The following is a 16157-nucleotide window of genomic DNA, read 5'->3' on the forward strand; positions in this document are numbered from 1 at the left end:
TCCTCTCCTTAACTGGGACACTGACCACAAAAAATGTGTAAACTCCCCAACCCAGTAAATCACTCTTCTTTTATTTGGTTTATCAACATTGTAAGACATACAATTAAAAACCAATGAACATAATATATGTATATATATCTATACAAACAAACACATACAGACACAAAAATAATTTATCGTTTGATTTTCAATCTATAAAGTAACTTCGTAACTCACTGTAGTTAACCTATTTTACATACATTCCTCAATTTAAATCACTCTTCTGTAAGTTAAACAGCAATGCTTTATTTCAAAAGTTGCAGAGATGTTACCAGAAAAACAACATGGACAGAACATGATAACCGACATACAATATAAAATGCCTATTACTCCTCCCCATAATTTTGGCAGACTAAGGCTAATTTCTCCCATTCCCATAATATTAAAGTCACTTTTAATTTTGCCAGTTCTTCCCCCCCCCCAACCTTTTCTCACTAGTAGCTACAAACTCCCAGCAGAAAAATTCCTTCCACATGCAGCTTCCATCCCAACCTTCTAAGCACAGAAGCAAACATACTATATAACATATATAAGAAAACACAACTGCAGAATTTGGTTTTATATGAGTATTTTTTATATAATTTTATATGAGTGCCAGGCATCTTATTCAATATAATATTAACAACAAAAATATAATCTCCATAGATTTTGCAATTTAGCTGTGATGGCCTGCGATATCACTGCCACTTAGCATGTATTATTGTTGTTGTTCAAACTCATGGCGAGCCTATGAATGTCTCCAAGCTCCTCTTATCCTCTACCTCTCTGCTCAGGTACTGTAGTCTCAGTACTGTAGCCTCGCTGATTGCGTCTTCTCTTTCTACTGCCCTCTACCTTTCCTAGCATCATTGTCTTTTCTAATGAGTCATGCCTTCTCATGATGTGGCCAAAGTATGACAGCCTCAATTTAATCACCTTCGCTTCCAGGGAGATTTATGGCTTGATTTGTTCTAGGACCCAACTATTTATCGTTTTGGCTGTCCATGGTATCGCCAGCACTCTTCTCAAGCACCACATCTCAAATAAATTAATTTTCTGTCTGCTTTCTTCACTGTCCAGCTCTTGCAGTCCATACATGGTGATGGGAAATACAACGGACTGGAAAATTCTAACTTTAATATTCAGTTGTACCCTTTAGGATGTTGTCTAGTTCTAGCTGCCCTTCCTATTCTTATTCTTCTGATTTCGTAATTGCAGTCTCCATTCTGATCAATGGAGTTTCTCTCCTGTGTGTACTCTGGATGAGGGGCTCCAAGCAAAACATTTTTCTCACTTCTGGCATGTGTATGGTACGTCGCCTGTGTGGACTCTTTGATGATTCACAAGGACTGACTTGCGAACAAAACATTTCCCACACTCCTGGCATTTGTATGGTCTCTCTCCAGTGTGGACTCTCTGATGAGTCACAATCACTGACTTGCGAGTAAACCACTTTCCACACTGCTGGCATTCATAAGGTTTCTCTCCTGTGTGGACTCTCTGGTGTATCTTAACCTGTGACTTCTGAGTAAAACATTTTCCACACTGCTGGCATTTGTATGGTTTCTCTCCTGTATGGACTCTCTGATGCTTGACAAGGTGTGACTTATCAGCAAAACATTTCCCACACTGCTGGCATTTGTGTGGTTTCTCTCCTGTATGGACTCTCAAGTGCTGCCCCAGGTGTGGTCTTTGAGCAAAACACTTTCCACACTGCTGGCATTCATAAGGTTTCTCTCCTGTGTGGACTCTCTGGTGTTTCTCAAGCTGTGACTTGTGAAGAAAAGACTTTCCACATTGCTGGCATTCATGAGGTTTCTCTCCGGTGTGGACTCTCAAGTGTCTCCTAAGGCTTGATGTCTGAGCAAAACATTTTCCACACTGTTCGCATTTGTATGATTTATTGTCTGTATGGCTTTTCTCATGAATCACAAAGGTTGACCTGTGAGCAAAACATTTCCCACACTGCTGGCATATGTATGGTTTCTCTCCTGTGTGGACTCTCTTATGAGATACAAGGTGTGGCCTCTGAGCAAAACATTTTCCACACTTCTGGCATTTGTATGGTTTCTCTCCTGTGTGGACTCTCAAGTGCTTCCTCAGGTATGACCTTTGAGCAAAACACTTTCCACACTGCTGGCATTTGTGTGGTTTCTCCCCTGTGTGATTAACAAGCTCTCCTGTAAAGAAGAAGGACAGACAAGACTGAATCTCAGCGTTCAGAGGGGACGGATCTCTAGGAGCAGCAATAGAGTTAATCCAGCACAAGAAGGAAAAGATACATCAGAGAAAGAGGAGCTTCTGTGCCTCCTTTACCCTCTTCATAGGTATTGCTAAATGAAACCTTCTGATAGGTCTAAAAACAAGTACCTGAGCTGATTCACAACAGTTCACTTAAACCAGGCATTAAAATTTGTCAGATCATTGGTTATCTCTCAATATGTGAACCACTCTGTCTGTGTGAGTTGGGGGGAGGGGTTGGGTGAAAGTGAGAGTGGTAGGGAAGAGATGCCAAAAGTGAGATGCTGTATGTTTTAACTGATGCTGTGTTCTTAAATGATACATATTTGTTGGTCTGTTGTTGTTCCCTGCCTCAATCCATGGGGAGAGGTGGGTAAAAAAATAGATATTACCGTTGCTGTTATAAAATATCTGTGACAGAAGCAAGAATAAGAAATTTTATTGTAAGCCACTTTAAGTTCCATTTAGGGAGAAAGACAAGATAATAAATATATAAATAGAAAAGGCTGATCAAGGGGGATGGATGGACTGAGGATGTTACACTAGAGGTTCATGGCTGAGCTGAGATTGGCCCATTACAGACCGCCCAAAAGGGGTGGTCTTGGGCCGCTGCTGGTTGCAGTGTGGAGGAGCCGCAGCAGCCAAACCACGTGACTCCTCCGCGCTGCAAAAAAGGAACGCGGAAATCGCGCTCCTCGCGACGTCTCTTCTGGGTTGGGACGTGCGGACGCAGAGCGTCCGCTACGTCAAAATGGCGGTGCCCATCTGTATAGGGTGCAACCATTTTGACGTATCGATTACGCGCGAGGGGCAAGGCGTGTCCGGAAGCGCCGCCCCTCGCGCGTAATCGCGGCACAATGACAGCACTTCTTGCGCCCATCTGTAACGCGCTACTGGGACATTTTTTTTAGTGAGGGTAACGTTTCAGAAATCTCTTAAGACAGGGATGGGCAACTTTTGAGGACTGGGAGAAATACTGGGTTCCCAAGGGCCTGGTACAGACTGCCAAAATAAAGCTGCTTCGGTTCTCTTTGGAGGTATGCTGTTTAAATGATGCATGCATCCTAAGAATTCGGAAGCTGCACCAAAGCTGCACTCCAGTGCTTAGGAATGGAGTGTGGCTTTGGCGCAACCTCCAGACTCTTAGGACGCATGCATCATTTAAATAGCATACCTCCAAAGAGACCCGAAGCAGCTTTATTTTGGCAGTCTGTAACAGGCCATGGGAACCCACATGGCATCTTCCCATTGTACCACTGGAGAAAAAAGGAAATGCTTTGCTTCTAAATATCCTCCAACATCCCTTAGGGAAAGTGGAGACAGCACTGTTGGGCCCTCTTTGAGCCATTTAAGGGCCAGGGGAGGTGTTTTTCTCAAGAGGAAATTGGAAGCCTAGAAGGACTTTAAATTTCCTGGACTTTGAAAAACTCCCTATTGCATACCTATTGGAGGGTATGCAAAAGAGGATTAGACAATGAGCACTAATCATGCAGAAACTAGTCCTCTTTTGCAGACCCTCCCACCCTGGGGACTGCCATTAGCAACATAACATTACACATGCAAATCACTCCTGCCTTCCTAGGTTCACACATTGTGTGTGTGTGTGTGTGTGTGTGTGTGTGTGTGTATGTATACCCACTCCTTTCCAGGCAAGCATTCTCCGAAGATGCCAGCCATAGATGCTGGTTAAACATCAGGAAGAAACTCTTCTAGAACATGGCCACATAGCCCAAAAACTCCCACAAAAAACTATAAATATATTGTGCATTTTGGTTGGCCAGTAAAGGTATCATTGATGGATTTTTGTTTGTACTTGTTAAATGGCCAACACAGCTACCCCTGAATGCTTAGAAATGTGTTGAAGGGCATTTGGGGGCAAAAAGCATTACTGTATATATTCACAAATAAGTGTACAAATTTTAGTCAAAAATTTAACCCCCCAAAACCAGATCGACTTATGCACAGGCCAAAATACTGTACTAACTCTTATTAAAAATGGAATCATCCCTGGTGAAAGGCAAGAGCTTAATCCAGCCTGAGAGCACCTAAAAGAAGCACTGTGTTCCCCCTAACCTCATCCATCCACCCTTTAGGGTGAGCACAAACAGTTATGCCTTGTGGAATTTTGTATGTTCTTTGGCATTGTTTTCCTCTGCTCCATCCTTTGTTACAGGCCCTCAAGTTTTACCCTCAACTTATTTATGGGTTATATCAAAATCCATAATTTTCGCTCCAAAAGTTGCTCTCGACTTATACATGAAGTTGACTTATAGTCAAGTGTATATATTAACTGCCATGATCCCTCCCTATGAAATCTTAGGACTGGCAATTTAGGAATGGGTTTTGAAAATCCTCAACTGTTGAGGTCTAGTGCCTTACTAAACTACAAATCCCAAAATTCCACAGGATGCTGCTATAACAATTAAATGGAATCAAAGCGCTAGGAGAAGACCCTCCATAGAAAAGGCAATGGATTCAGATTCCTTACCAAGCGAGGACACATTCTCGTAGTTTTCTATCATGACATCCCAGTACAAAGATCTTTGGTTCTCATCCAGCAGGTTCCATTCCGTCTTTGTGAAATACACAGCCACATCTTCAAACGTCACCTGCAAGAGAAAATAGTCCTCATCCAGAGAAAGAAACTGATCCAATGTGAAGGAAAACACATGGTGCCTCCCCAACAGGGTTTGATCGCTTCAGAATATAGATAGATACATTTAAATATTCTCCCATTTCTTTTCTTTAACTCCCTGCATCTTGAAGAATAGAACAGCACATGAGGAAGAAAAAAAGTTTACAGCCTGGCTCCCTGATGAACTAGCTTTCATGTGTTGGGAGATTTTCATAGAATCATAGAATAATAGAGTTGGAAGAGACCACAAGAGCCATCTAGTCCAACCCCCTGCCATGCAGGAAATCCAAATCAAGTCATCCCCGACAGATGGCCATCTAGCCTCTGTTTAAAGACCTCCAAGGAAGGAGACTCCACTACACTCCGAGGGAGTGTGTTCCACTGTCGATATACACATGCACACGCACACACACACACACATCTATCTATCTATACGCACACACTATGGAAGGTAAGTGGGATATCCACACATACACACACATCTGTCCGTCCGTCCGTCCATCCATCCATAGTGTGACCCTTGGAAGGTAAATGGGATACACACACACATCTATCTATCCACACACACACACACACTGTGTGACTCTTGGAAGGTAAGTGGGATACACACACACACATCTATCTATCTATCTACCTACCTACACACACACATACACTGTGCAACGCTTGGAAGGTAAATGGGATATCCACACACACACACACACACCTATCTATCTATCTATCTATCTATCTATCTATCTATCCATCCATCCATCCATCCATCCATCCATCCATCTATCCACACACATACACTGTGTGACCCTTGGAAGGTAAGTGGGATACACACACACAAACACACACATCTATTTATCTATCTACCTATCTATACGCACACACACTGTGTGACCCTTGGAAGGTAAGTGGGAGATACACATACACACACACACACACATCTATCTATCATCTCTCTCTCTCTCTCTCTCTCTCTCTCTCTCCCTCCCTCCCTCCCTCCATCCACACACAGACACTGTGTGAACCTTGGAAAGGAGGCTTTCCTTGCTTCCATCCCAAGAAGCAGACTCCGTCCCAGACCCCAGCAGCCATGGCTCCAAAGGAGGATCCTTTTTCCTCTCCTGCCCTCTTTCCACCCAGAAAGCCAATATGGGGTCCCTGCAATCCCCCAGGACTTACCGTACCATCCTCCTTTCCAAAAGGCTTCCTTCCCAAGGCAATTCAAACACGTAGGAGATTTTCCACATAGATCCTCCCAATATGATTACTATACTAGCTGGAATGTTTCCAGGGCTGCCTTGCCCAGTCTAGTATGCTGCTGATGTTTTGCATTTTTACTCCTAATATTTCCAGCTATTTGGACACATTAGTTAATTATTTGGGCCCCTAAGGCAGAGAATACCACAAGATTCTCCTTCCATCCCTATCAGCCGCCATTGGGACAAATGGGACTTGAGCATACGCGGATTTTGTTATACGCGGGGGGGGGGTCCGGAACGGCTCCCCTGCGTATAACAAGGACCCACTGTATAGACCGAGCCCTGTGGACAATCCTGAGGAGTCCCTGAAGTCTAGTCCCACCACCCCAGCCCTGATTCACCAGGGGGAGAGAAAGGAAAGATAAGATGGCAGGAAACACTGATCAACTGAGCCACTGCAGGACAGAGGATGGTATCTGGCCACCCATCATATCCCAGATGGACAAACCTAAGATCCAGTTCATGGGAGGAAAAATTGAACTACACTTTGGGAGGAGGGAATCCTTATGCCCTTGGTATCAACTGTTTGAGACTCTCTGTTGCAGAACCCTCCCAATGGTTCAATCTCAAAAGAGGGGGTGGTGAAGGCTAACCTGTCCCAAGAGCTTCTTTATAGCAGTTTCTTCCATGGAGAAGTAATCTAATGGAGATTCTCCTCTCCCTGTTTGGAGACCCAACAGGCCTATCCCGGACCTCTGGCCACCTGCAAAAGGTAAAAGAAAGCTGTTTCACATGTGCCCACATTTATGCCATCTTCTTTGAACCACCAAAAAGACAACTAAATGGGTCTGAAAGCAAATCAAGCCAGAACTTTCCCTAAAAGATAAAATAACTAAATTGAAGCTGTCATACTTAAGACACATCATGAGATGACATGATTCACTAGAAAAGACAGTTATGGTTAGTAAAGTGGAAGAGAAAGCATGCAGTATTGATGGAATGACTCAAGGAAGCCAAAATACTAACCTTGCAAGAACTGTTTGAACCAATTAACAACAGGGTCTCTTAGAGGTCATTCACTCGTAGGATTGCCCAAGATGGAAGACAATCTGAAAGCACTGAACAAGAACAGAATGCTCTTCTGTTGGATTCCTTCCTTTGTTAGGAAAACCCCCAAACCTAATCCTATCCCCACACTAGCAGGATTGTGCACAAAATTTAGCTCTGAGGCCAGAATGGGAATCCTGTAACCCTATACGTGTTGGTTATTTGGTATGCTGTCCAAGAGGCTGGTGGGAGTTGCAATTCATCAACACCTGGAGGGCCACAGGAGAATCACCCAAAGGCAAAGAAAATAAATATTTCTACACACCCTTTCCAAGAGCCATTACTGTCCCTCAACCTCCCTTGGAAGGGAATTGGGCGCCAACCCATTGGCTGTTATTTACCCAGCCACAGTGTTTTTGCATGTGATCCTATCTCCAGGTCCTACCAGGGATGAAGATTTAAGGTTTGCAGGAATGGAGGGGGGGGGGACAAATTGTTACCTTCAGCCTCTCTTTGTCCTCCAAGAGTTAAATAAACAACAAACTCAGCCTAGGTAGAAATGTTAATGCAGGGAAAGGACAGAAACTTACCCTCTTATTCTATTTCTAGAAGGAAAAGCTGGAGGACGCAGGAGAAAAAGGCCAGGAGAGAAGAAGGTTGGTGATGATGGCAGAAAGGGAGAGACACCCCAAATACACCATGCAATAAATGTAATTCTACAAGAAAATATAGAATTTAAACCAGAAACCTTTTTGCTGAACATCTTAGATCAATTATGGGGTTAAAACATGATAGAATTTTATTCTACAAGACAGGTCTACGCAACAATACAGAAATCTGTGACAATGCCTTCATTAGAGGACTGTCTGTCAAAGCTACTAGATGTTATGGAAATGAATAAATTGATGAGACTTATACACAATCAGAAAATTGAGAAATTTGCAGAGGATTGGGAGTTAGTAGTGTAACATCTAAAACAAAAACAGGGAAATGTATTGATGTTAGATCCACTGTGACAATAATGAGATGGAGTATCTTAAAAAACATTGTTTTAGGATGTCCAGCTAGAAATTAGTATTAGAATGAAAATACATACAGTGGTACCCCGGGATACGAATTGACCGCGTTACGAAATTTCCGGGGTACGAAAAAGTTAGAGTTAAAAAAACTGTTCCGGGTTACGAAGATTTTTTCGGGTTACGAATTTTTTTTCGGCGCGAAATTCAAATGTGAAGCGCGGCTAGCGGCTTTCCAGCGCCTTTTCGGGTTGCGAAATGTATCGGGTTACGAACGGCGCCGCGGAACGAATTAATTTCGTAACCCGAGGTCCTACTGTATAGTGTGATTGAACTAGGAAACTAGAATTAGAAAACTGCATAAATATAAAGATCAGCTACAAGATGAGATACTATGGAAACCTTGAAGAACCAGAGTTTAATACCAAGAAGACTGTGCATGACGAAGTAACAATTGATTGCCAGTTAATATTCTTTAAGTTTAGTAAATTTATGTCTTCTAGAACATGGCCACATAGCCCGAAAAACCCACAAAAAACTATGGACGCCAGCCATGAAAGCCTCTGACTTCACAATGTATGTATTCTTTGGTTTTATATGTTGTATATGTTGTCTTTGTAGATTATTGTCAGGGAGATGAATGTGTACTACATGTTTTTTATGACTCTCAAAAGAAATAAAATTAAATAAAAACATTACAGGAAAAGAGATTCCAACTCAACATTAGGAGGAACTTCCTGACAGTAAGAGCTGTTCAACTGTGGAACACACTTCTTGGGAGATTAGTGGAGTCTCCTTCTTTGGAGGTCTTTAAATAGAGGTTGGATCGGAGGTCATCTGTCAAGAGTATTTTGACTGTATGTTCCTGTATGGCAGGTGGATGGACCAGATGACCATTGAGGGTCTCTTCCAAATCTGTGATTCTTCCTATATTTATTTATATCCTGCTTTCCCCCAAAAGCTGGGACTCAAAGCGACTTGTAATTTAAAAGAGTAATACAATTAAAAGCATGCAAAAGCATTAAAATAGAAACGAACGTTGGTACTTACCTGTGATACATTCATTTCCAGCAGACGAGGGTTCTAGCATCCTGTATTCTGGGTTTAGCTCTTCCTATTCGCTCCTGTAGGCAGGGACAATAAACAAAAGACCGGCCCCTATATAGGGAGGAGCTAGCCCCCTGGGCCTCAGTCAATAACAAGCCAAGCGACTAGTAAGGTAAATCAAGGAACTGAACTTTAGTAACATCAGCTAAGGGTTAACTAGAACACCTTAGAAAAAACTAGTCGAAGAACAATCAAGAACTCAGAAAACCAATCCAGCAACAAGAAGAACAAGGCAGGTCCACCAACAGGCAAGCAGGGTCGGAGGCCGCAGGCAGTACCCGGGTGGGCAGGATGATAGGACCCTTGTCTGCTGGAAATGAACGTATCACGGGTAAGTACCAACGTTCGTTTTCCCAGCAGACAGGGTCCTAACCTCCTGTATTCTGGGATTTACAAAAGCCCTCTCAAACTGGGAGGGAGGTGCTCCTAGGAGACTGTGGCCCCCGACACAATTTGTTGGAGGACCCTCCTTGCAAATGACGCCTCAGTGGACTGAGACACGTCCAGTTTGTAATGTCTTATGAAGGTCGAAGGCGAATTCCATGTGGCCGCCCTGCAAATGTCTGACAGGGAGGCGCTAGTGGCCAGGGCCGCAGAGGTAGATGCACTCCTGGTTGAGTGCGCCATCACCCCTCGGGGGGAGTGAGATCAAGAGTTCGGTAGCTCTCTTGAATACAAGACCTGATCCACCAACTCAAGAGTCGAGACTGATACCTTGAACCCCAACAGCCCGGGCGAAAGGAAATGAACAACATCTCAGATGACCTTAAGGTTGAAGTCCTCTTGATGTAGATTTTGAGGGCTCTGCGCACATCCAATGTGTGCCAGGTCTTTTCTAATTCCTTCTTAGGATTGGAGCAGAATGAAGGCAGGAGAATGTCCTGTGACACCTTAAAGGCTGAGTTGACCCTAGGCATGAAGGAAGGGTCTGGACAAAGGCACGCTGAGTCTGGTCTAAAAATACACAAGTCTTTACGTACCGACAGGGCCCCCAGCTCTGATACCCAACTGGCAGAGGGAATGGCTATGAGTAAGATGACCTCGAGGGAGAGGTGTTTGAGGAAGGCCTCCCGAAGGGACTGGATCGGCCCAATCATCAAAGCCTTTAAGACTGTGTTCATGTCCCAAGTGGGAAAACGATGTCTGGTGGGCTGGGCCCTGTTGGAAACTCCCCTCAACAGCCTCTTAATGTGAGGATGGCCGCCATTCTAGCTGCTCTCTTATGGAGCAGAACCGACGTGATGGCAGACACCTGCCTTCTAACCATGTTGGGTCTAACACCCTTTTTAATGCCATCTTGTATGGACTAAAGCAGGTCAGCCACTGAAAACCTGAAGCAGTCGGTGAGAACTTGTCTAAAAGGTGGATTATGTGATCAATCAGAATAGAACCTGATCTAATCTGGACCTATGGCAGCATCCAGCCTATCACTGATCACCTTGTCAACTGGTTATAGCAATGAAGGTGATATTAAGGTGATTTCACTTGTAGCAATTAAGACTTACCGCTCAGAAAGAGGAATGTTAATGTCTGACCTCCAACTAATATTTCAAAACAATGTGCAGTTCTTTACTGGAACATCTGTGTACCTGTGTAAAATAAGACTAATTCCATGGTTAGGCAAGGGAGACACTGAATTAACCTTTACCTCGCAGACATTGGTGAGTCCATGCAGAAACGTGGATGCACTCTGTGTTAACAGGGCCTGTGGTCAGAATTAAATCTGATTTCATCTGAGGATGAACTTGTCTAGAGGCTTCAAAAATCACCCCAACTCCATGTAGCAGACTATCATCAACCTGTATGAAGGCTGAGGGGTCTCCCGGCTGAATGAACTGCTGATTAAGGAGTAATGAAATGGGAACAGAAGGCTTGGCAAGGATAGCCCTCTGGTATCGAATTTCGAGGGGAGAATCTTCTCCACAAAAAGGATCTGTCAAAGGAAAACAAACCTAAATTTTAAATAGTATCTGGAGTTGGATTCAGGACTTTGCATGGATACGAAATCCATGGAAGCTCAAGTCACATAAAATATAATGGCATAGTAAAATGGAGTCTCCTATATAAAATAGTAAAATCAGTTTGGTGTGTTGTATTTTTGTTTTTTGGAATACACACACACACATACAAGCTGTTGGCATATAGGTGGCTGGTGTAAGTCTCTATATGGAGCTGTACGGTATATTAAATCTGAGCATTTGTGCTAGCAGAAAAACAAGGCATAGGTACTAGGAAGTCCGTTTTCCCAGCCTCAGAAGGCAGTGGACAATGGTGTTGTTTGGAGCAGACCATGCCATGAAAACCCAATCAGGGATAAGACACTCACCCACACAGCAGCTAACCTTATAACAATAAAATCATAGAATCATGGAGTTGGATGAAACCACAAGGGCCAACAAGTCCAACCCCCTGCCATGCAGGAAATCACAATCAAAGCATGCCCAAAAGTATGCAAAGGAATCTTGTAGCACCCTGAGACCACTAAAGAAAGGAGATTAGCAGCATGAACCTTCATGGCCTTGAGCCCAATTCATCCTATGCAAGATAGACCTTGTTACAATAGGCCTTCCAAGCCAGGGAGCAGTTGAATAGGAAGCCCATCAGCAGGCTTTCTTATTTAAAATGTAACTATCTAGACAAGGTAAGAGGCAATTGTGATCTTTGTGGCAGATTGCTCAGGGCAATGTAGGATGTCTGAATGGGAATTGAAGCAAGGGGGGGGGGGGACTGATTACATGTCTCTGACCTGAGAAAGGATAATCTCTGATGGAAAGGAGAGGTCAAGCACTTAAGCTTTTCTCTCAAGAGTGCCATAGTTTGGGGCAGCCAAACACAATTGGGGGTGAAGGGAACTCTCCACCCATGATATCCACAAGTGGTTTAACCCCTTTTGTTGTTGTAATTTTTGGGGAGGGAACACAGGAGGATTTGTATCCATGTGCTCTCTTAAAGAATCCTTGGGTTGGAAGAGACCCCAAGGGCCATCCAGTCCAACCCCATTCTGTCATACAGGAACTCTCAATCAAAGCATAAATGATAGATGGCCCTCCAGCCTCTGTTTAGAAGTGGGTGGCAGAGGCCATGCTCTCTCTGGGGAGGACATGAAGCCATTTTGTGCTTTTTTTTGTGGGATGCTCTATGGCAGCCAAAAAAGACCATTTTAGAGTTGGAAGCTTCAGCTCCTGCTGGGCCAAGTCCAGCTTTCTTTACAGCCATGCGGCTGTACAACATAGAGGAGGAGTCCTCTGCCTCCTTATAGACCGTCTCATTAAAAAAATTCAAAATGAAAGTGCAGGAGCCCTGGGAACACCACCATGTGTTTCCCAGTCTGCAAAAGGATCCCCCACACCTTTTGGGGTCCTGGGTGCGACTGTGGCCAGAGATGGGAAGGAAGGGGGAGACCAAGAGTTTATGCCCCCATCTGCCCTCCTGGCAGAGTCCCAAACCTTATGCTAGGCATAGTGCCTGCAATGGCCATGGCAGAGGCCTCATGGCAATGCCTGCCCTGAGCGAGGGCATTAGGTCTGGCAAAGCTTCTTTGGTGGCTAGAGAGAGAGGGCCCCTGGTACTCACCCTTCTCCTGTGTCTTCTGGCTGCCTTGCCTCTCTGACCTTGGCCCTGTTTCAGGCTGGACAGAGGTGATGCAGAGAAATCCTTTGCCATGGCTTTTGGCTGGCCTGTCCTCTGAACTCTGGCTGGGCAGAGATGCTGAGGAGGGAAGTTTCCAAGACTTCTGGCCAGTTTCCTCACTGATCCCTGGCCTTAAACAGGCTGGGCAGAGGTGATGTGGAGAAACAGAGACATGGAGGGGATACCCCTCACCATCTCTTCCCACGGCTCCCATGTGCTGCAATGCTGCTTGCAGAAATCTCCAGTGCTCCCACCATGAAAGGGGACAGCTTTGGAGCAGAGGGAGAGTCATTGGCAAAGCCAAGACCTTTCTCCAATCCTGGGAGCCCTTGCCATTTTAAGTCTTCTTCATGCTTCCAAGGCTGTAGTGAAGAAGCTGCAGAGCAACAGCAAACACATCCCAATGGGTCTCCCTCTGAAGCCAGCTCCCTCTGTTGAGCTGGCAGACCCTGAGCTAGGGAAGCCTGGGTTAAGGATGGCCCTTCACCCATGCTCTCAGGGTCCTCTGCCATAGCCACCACCAAGGAAGGGGGGAAAGGCAGGAGAGAGGAGAAGAAGAGAAGGCCAAGAAACTCTCAAACCGCTTTCGGAGAAAGGAAAAACCTTGCTGGCTCGAAGAGACACATCCTGCCAGGAGCATAGGCAGGAACAAGACTGGGGCTCAGGGAGCATAGCTCCTCCCTATATAGGGGCCGGTCTTTTGTTTATTGTCCCTGCCTACAGGACCAAATAGGAGGAGCTAAACCCAGAATACAGGAGGTTAGGACCCTGTCTGCTGGGAAATTAAATTATTACAATATTAAATCAGATGATTTAATAAAATGAAGTTTAAAAAGATAAAAGTGCTTAAGAACAGAACCATATAAAACAGTACAGCACCCCCAGCCCGGTCTTTGAAAACTTTCTGTTTTAAAAGTCTGAATTAAAATGTCTTAACCTTTTGATGGAAGGACGACAAAGAGGGGACCATTCTGGGCTCCCAGGGAACCTTGGCCATGGCCCTCTCTTATATCCCTACCTCGGTGCTTGAGATGGTGGTGGGACTGAGAAGGGTCTCTATGGATGATCTCAGGTCCAAAATGTACTGCAGAAATAATCCAGTTTGAGACTGCTTTAATTGTCCTGTCTCAGTGCAAGGGAATCCTAGGAATTGTAGTTTAGTGTGGCACCAGAGCTCTCAGTCAGAGAAGGTGAAATGTCTTAGAATCATAGAATCGTAGAGTTGGAAGAGACCGCAAGGGCCCTCCAGTCCAACCTCCCTGCCATGCAGGAACTCTCAATCAAAGCATGCCCAAGAGATGGCCATCCAGCCTCTGCTTAAAGACCTTCAAGGAGGGAGATTCCACTACACTCCGAGGGAGTGTGTTCCACTGTCAAACAGCCCTTACAGTCAAGAGGTTCTTCCTAATGTTGAGGTGGAAACTCTTTTCCTGTAGCAGAAAACAAGTTCGCTCCCTCCTCAATAGGACATCCCTTAAAACATTCAAACAGGGCTATCATATCACCTCTTAACCTTCTCTTCTCCAGGCTAAACATCCCCAGCTCCCCAAGTCTTTCCTCAGAAGGCGGAAAAATGAAATGCAGAGATATAGGATGGGGGACACCTGGCTGAATCAAACTACATGTGAAAGGGATCTGGGAGTCCAAGTAGACCACAAATTGATCATGAGTCAACAGTACGATGCGGCAGCTAAAAAGCACTATTATCATAATGCTTTATTTATATAATAATAATAATAATAATAATAATAATAAATGTTATTTCTATTTCCCACCTCTCCCTATGGATCAAGCGCCGTATAGAGCTGGAGATTTACACAGCGCTGTACATACAAACAATAAAATCGATAAAAATGAAACTGTCAATGGTGTACATTCTACAATACACACACACACATACATACACATCTGTCTATCTACCTATCTATACACACACACACACATTGTGTGACCGTTGGATGGTAAATGGGATATACACACACACACACACACACACTGTGTGACCCTTGGAAGGTAAGTGGGATACAGACACATCTATCTATCTATCTATCTATCTATCTATCTATCTACCTACCTATCTATACACACACACACACACACTGTGTGAGCCTTGGAAGGTAAGTGGGATATATATATATATATATACACACACACACACACCTATTTATCTACCTACCTACCTATACAGACACACACTGTGTGACCCTTGGTAGGTAAGTGGCATATATATACACACAGAGAGACATCTATCCATCCATCCATCCACACACCCTGTGTAACCCCTGGAAGGTAAGTGGGATATATATACACACATGCGCATACATCTATCAATCTATCTATACACACACACACACACACACACATTGTGTGACCCTTGGATGGTAAGTGGGATACACACACACACACATATAAACACATCTATCTATTTATTTAACTATCTATACACACACACACACAGAGTGTGTGACCCTTGAAAGGTAAGCGGCACACAGATCTATCTATCTATCTATTTATCAGGCTATCTATCTATACACACTCACAAATACACATCTGTCTATTTGTATATCTACCTATCCATACACACACACCGTGTGAGCCTTGGAAAGGAGGCTTTCCTTGCTTCTACCCCAAGAAGAAGCCTCCCTCCCAGACCCCAGGAGGCCTCCCAGCAGCCATGGCTCCAAAGGAGGATCCCTCTTTCCACCCAGAAAGCCAAGATGGGGTCCCTGCAGTCCACCAGCACTTACCCTCCTCCTTTCCAAAAGCCTTCCTTCCCCCTCCCCAAAGCAATTCAAATGGCACTTCCTCCTCCGGAAATGGCGTCAGAGGGTGCATCTCTCTCTCTCTCCTCTCCCCGTTCCATGAACACTTCCTGCCTGCCTCTCTAGGACTCGATGGTGGCTGCTTGGAGGACCTCTGTCCTGAAGGATAGATAGCTAGGAAGGGAAGGGGGGAACCAGAGAGAGAGGCCCATGGGAATGTATCAAAGAAGGCATTCCCCTGAAATAAGAATAACAAGAATAACAGGACTCTGGGAGTAACAGGCTCAGCCATGGAAGAAACCCACTGGGCGACCTCTGGGCAAGAAGTCACACTCTCTCAGCCTCAGGGGAAGGCGGTGGGAAACCTCCTCTGAACACACCTGGCCAGGAAAACCCCATGAGAGGGTGGCCTTAGGGTCACCATGAGTCAGAAGCACTTTGGAGGCAGATAACAAATATTGTTATTATTATTATTATTATTAACAATTAGTGTAAGTCACACTCTTTCAGC

At 44.5% G+C, this 16157-nt stretch overlaps 1 protein-coding gene across 1 annotated transcript; it reads right to left on the bottom strand.

Moving 5' to 3' along the window:
- Positions 1–71: 71 nt before the first annotated feature.
- LOC149320407 (uncharacterized) lies at positions 72–15659 on the bottom strand. The gene is made up of 4 exons (XM_089502084.1): positions 15632–15659; positions 6738–6847; positions 4748–4868; positions 72–2198 (listed from the first exon to the last, which is right to left on the bottom strand). Exons 2-4 carry the CDS (start codon positions 6771–6773, stop codon positions 1309–1311), a joined length of 1047 nt encoding a protein of 348 aa, XP_089358210.1. The 5' UTR covers positions 6774–6847; positions 15632–15659; the 3' UTR covers positions 72–1308.
- Positions 15660–16157: the final 498 nt, after the last annotated feature.

The sequence above is a fragment of the Sceloporus occidentalis genome, unplaced genomic scaffold, assembly GCF_023333645.1.
Source record: "Sceloporus occidentalis isolate IW3139 unplaced genomic scaffold, rSceOcc1.0.p SCAF_1, whole genome shotgun sequence".
Lineage (NCBI taxonomy): Eukaryota > Metazoa > Chordata > Lepidosauria > Squamata > Phrynosomatidae > Sceloporus > Sceloporus occidentalis.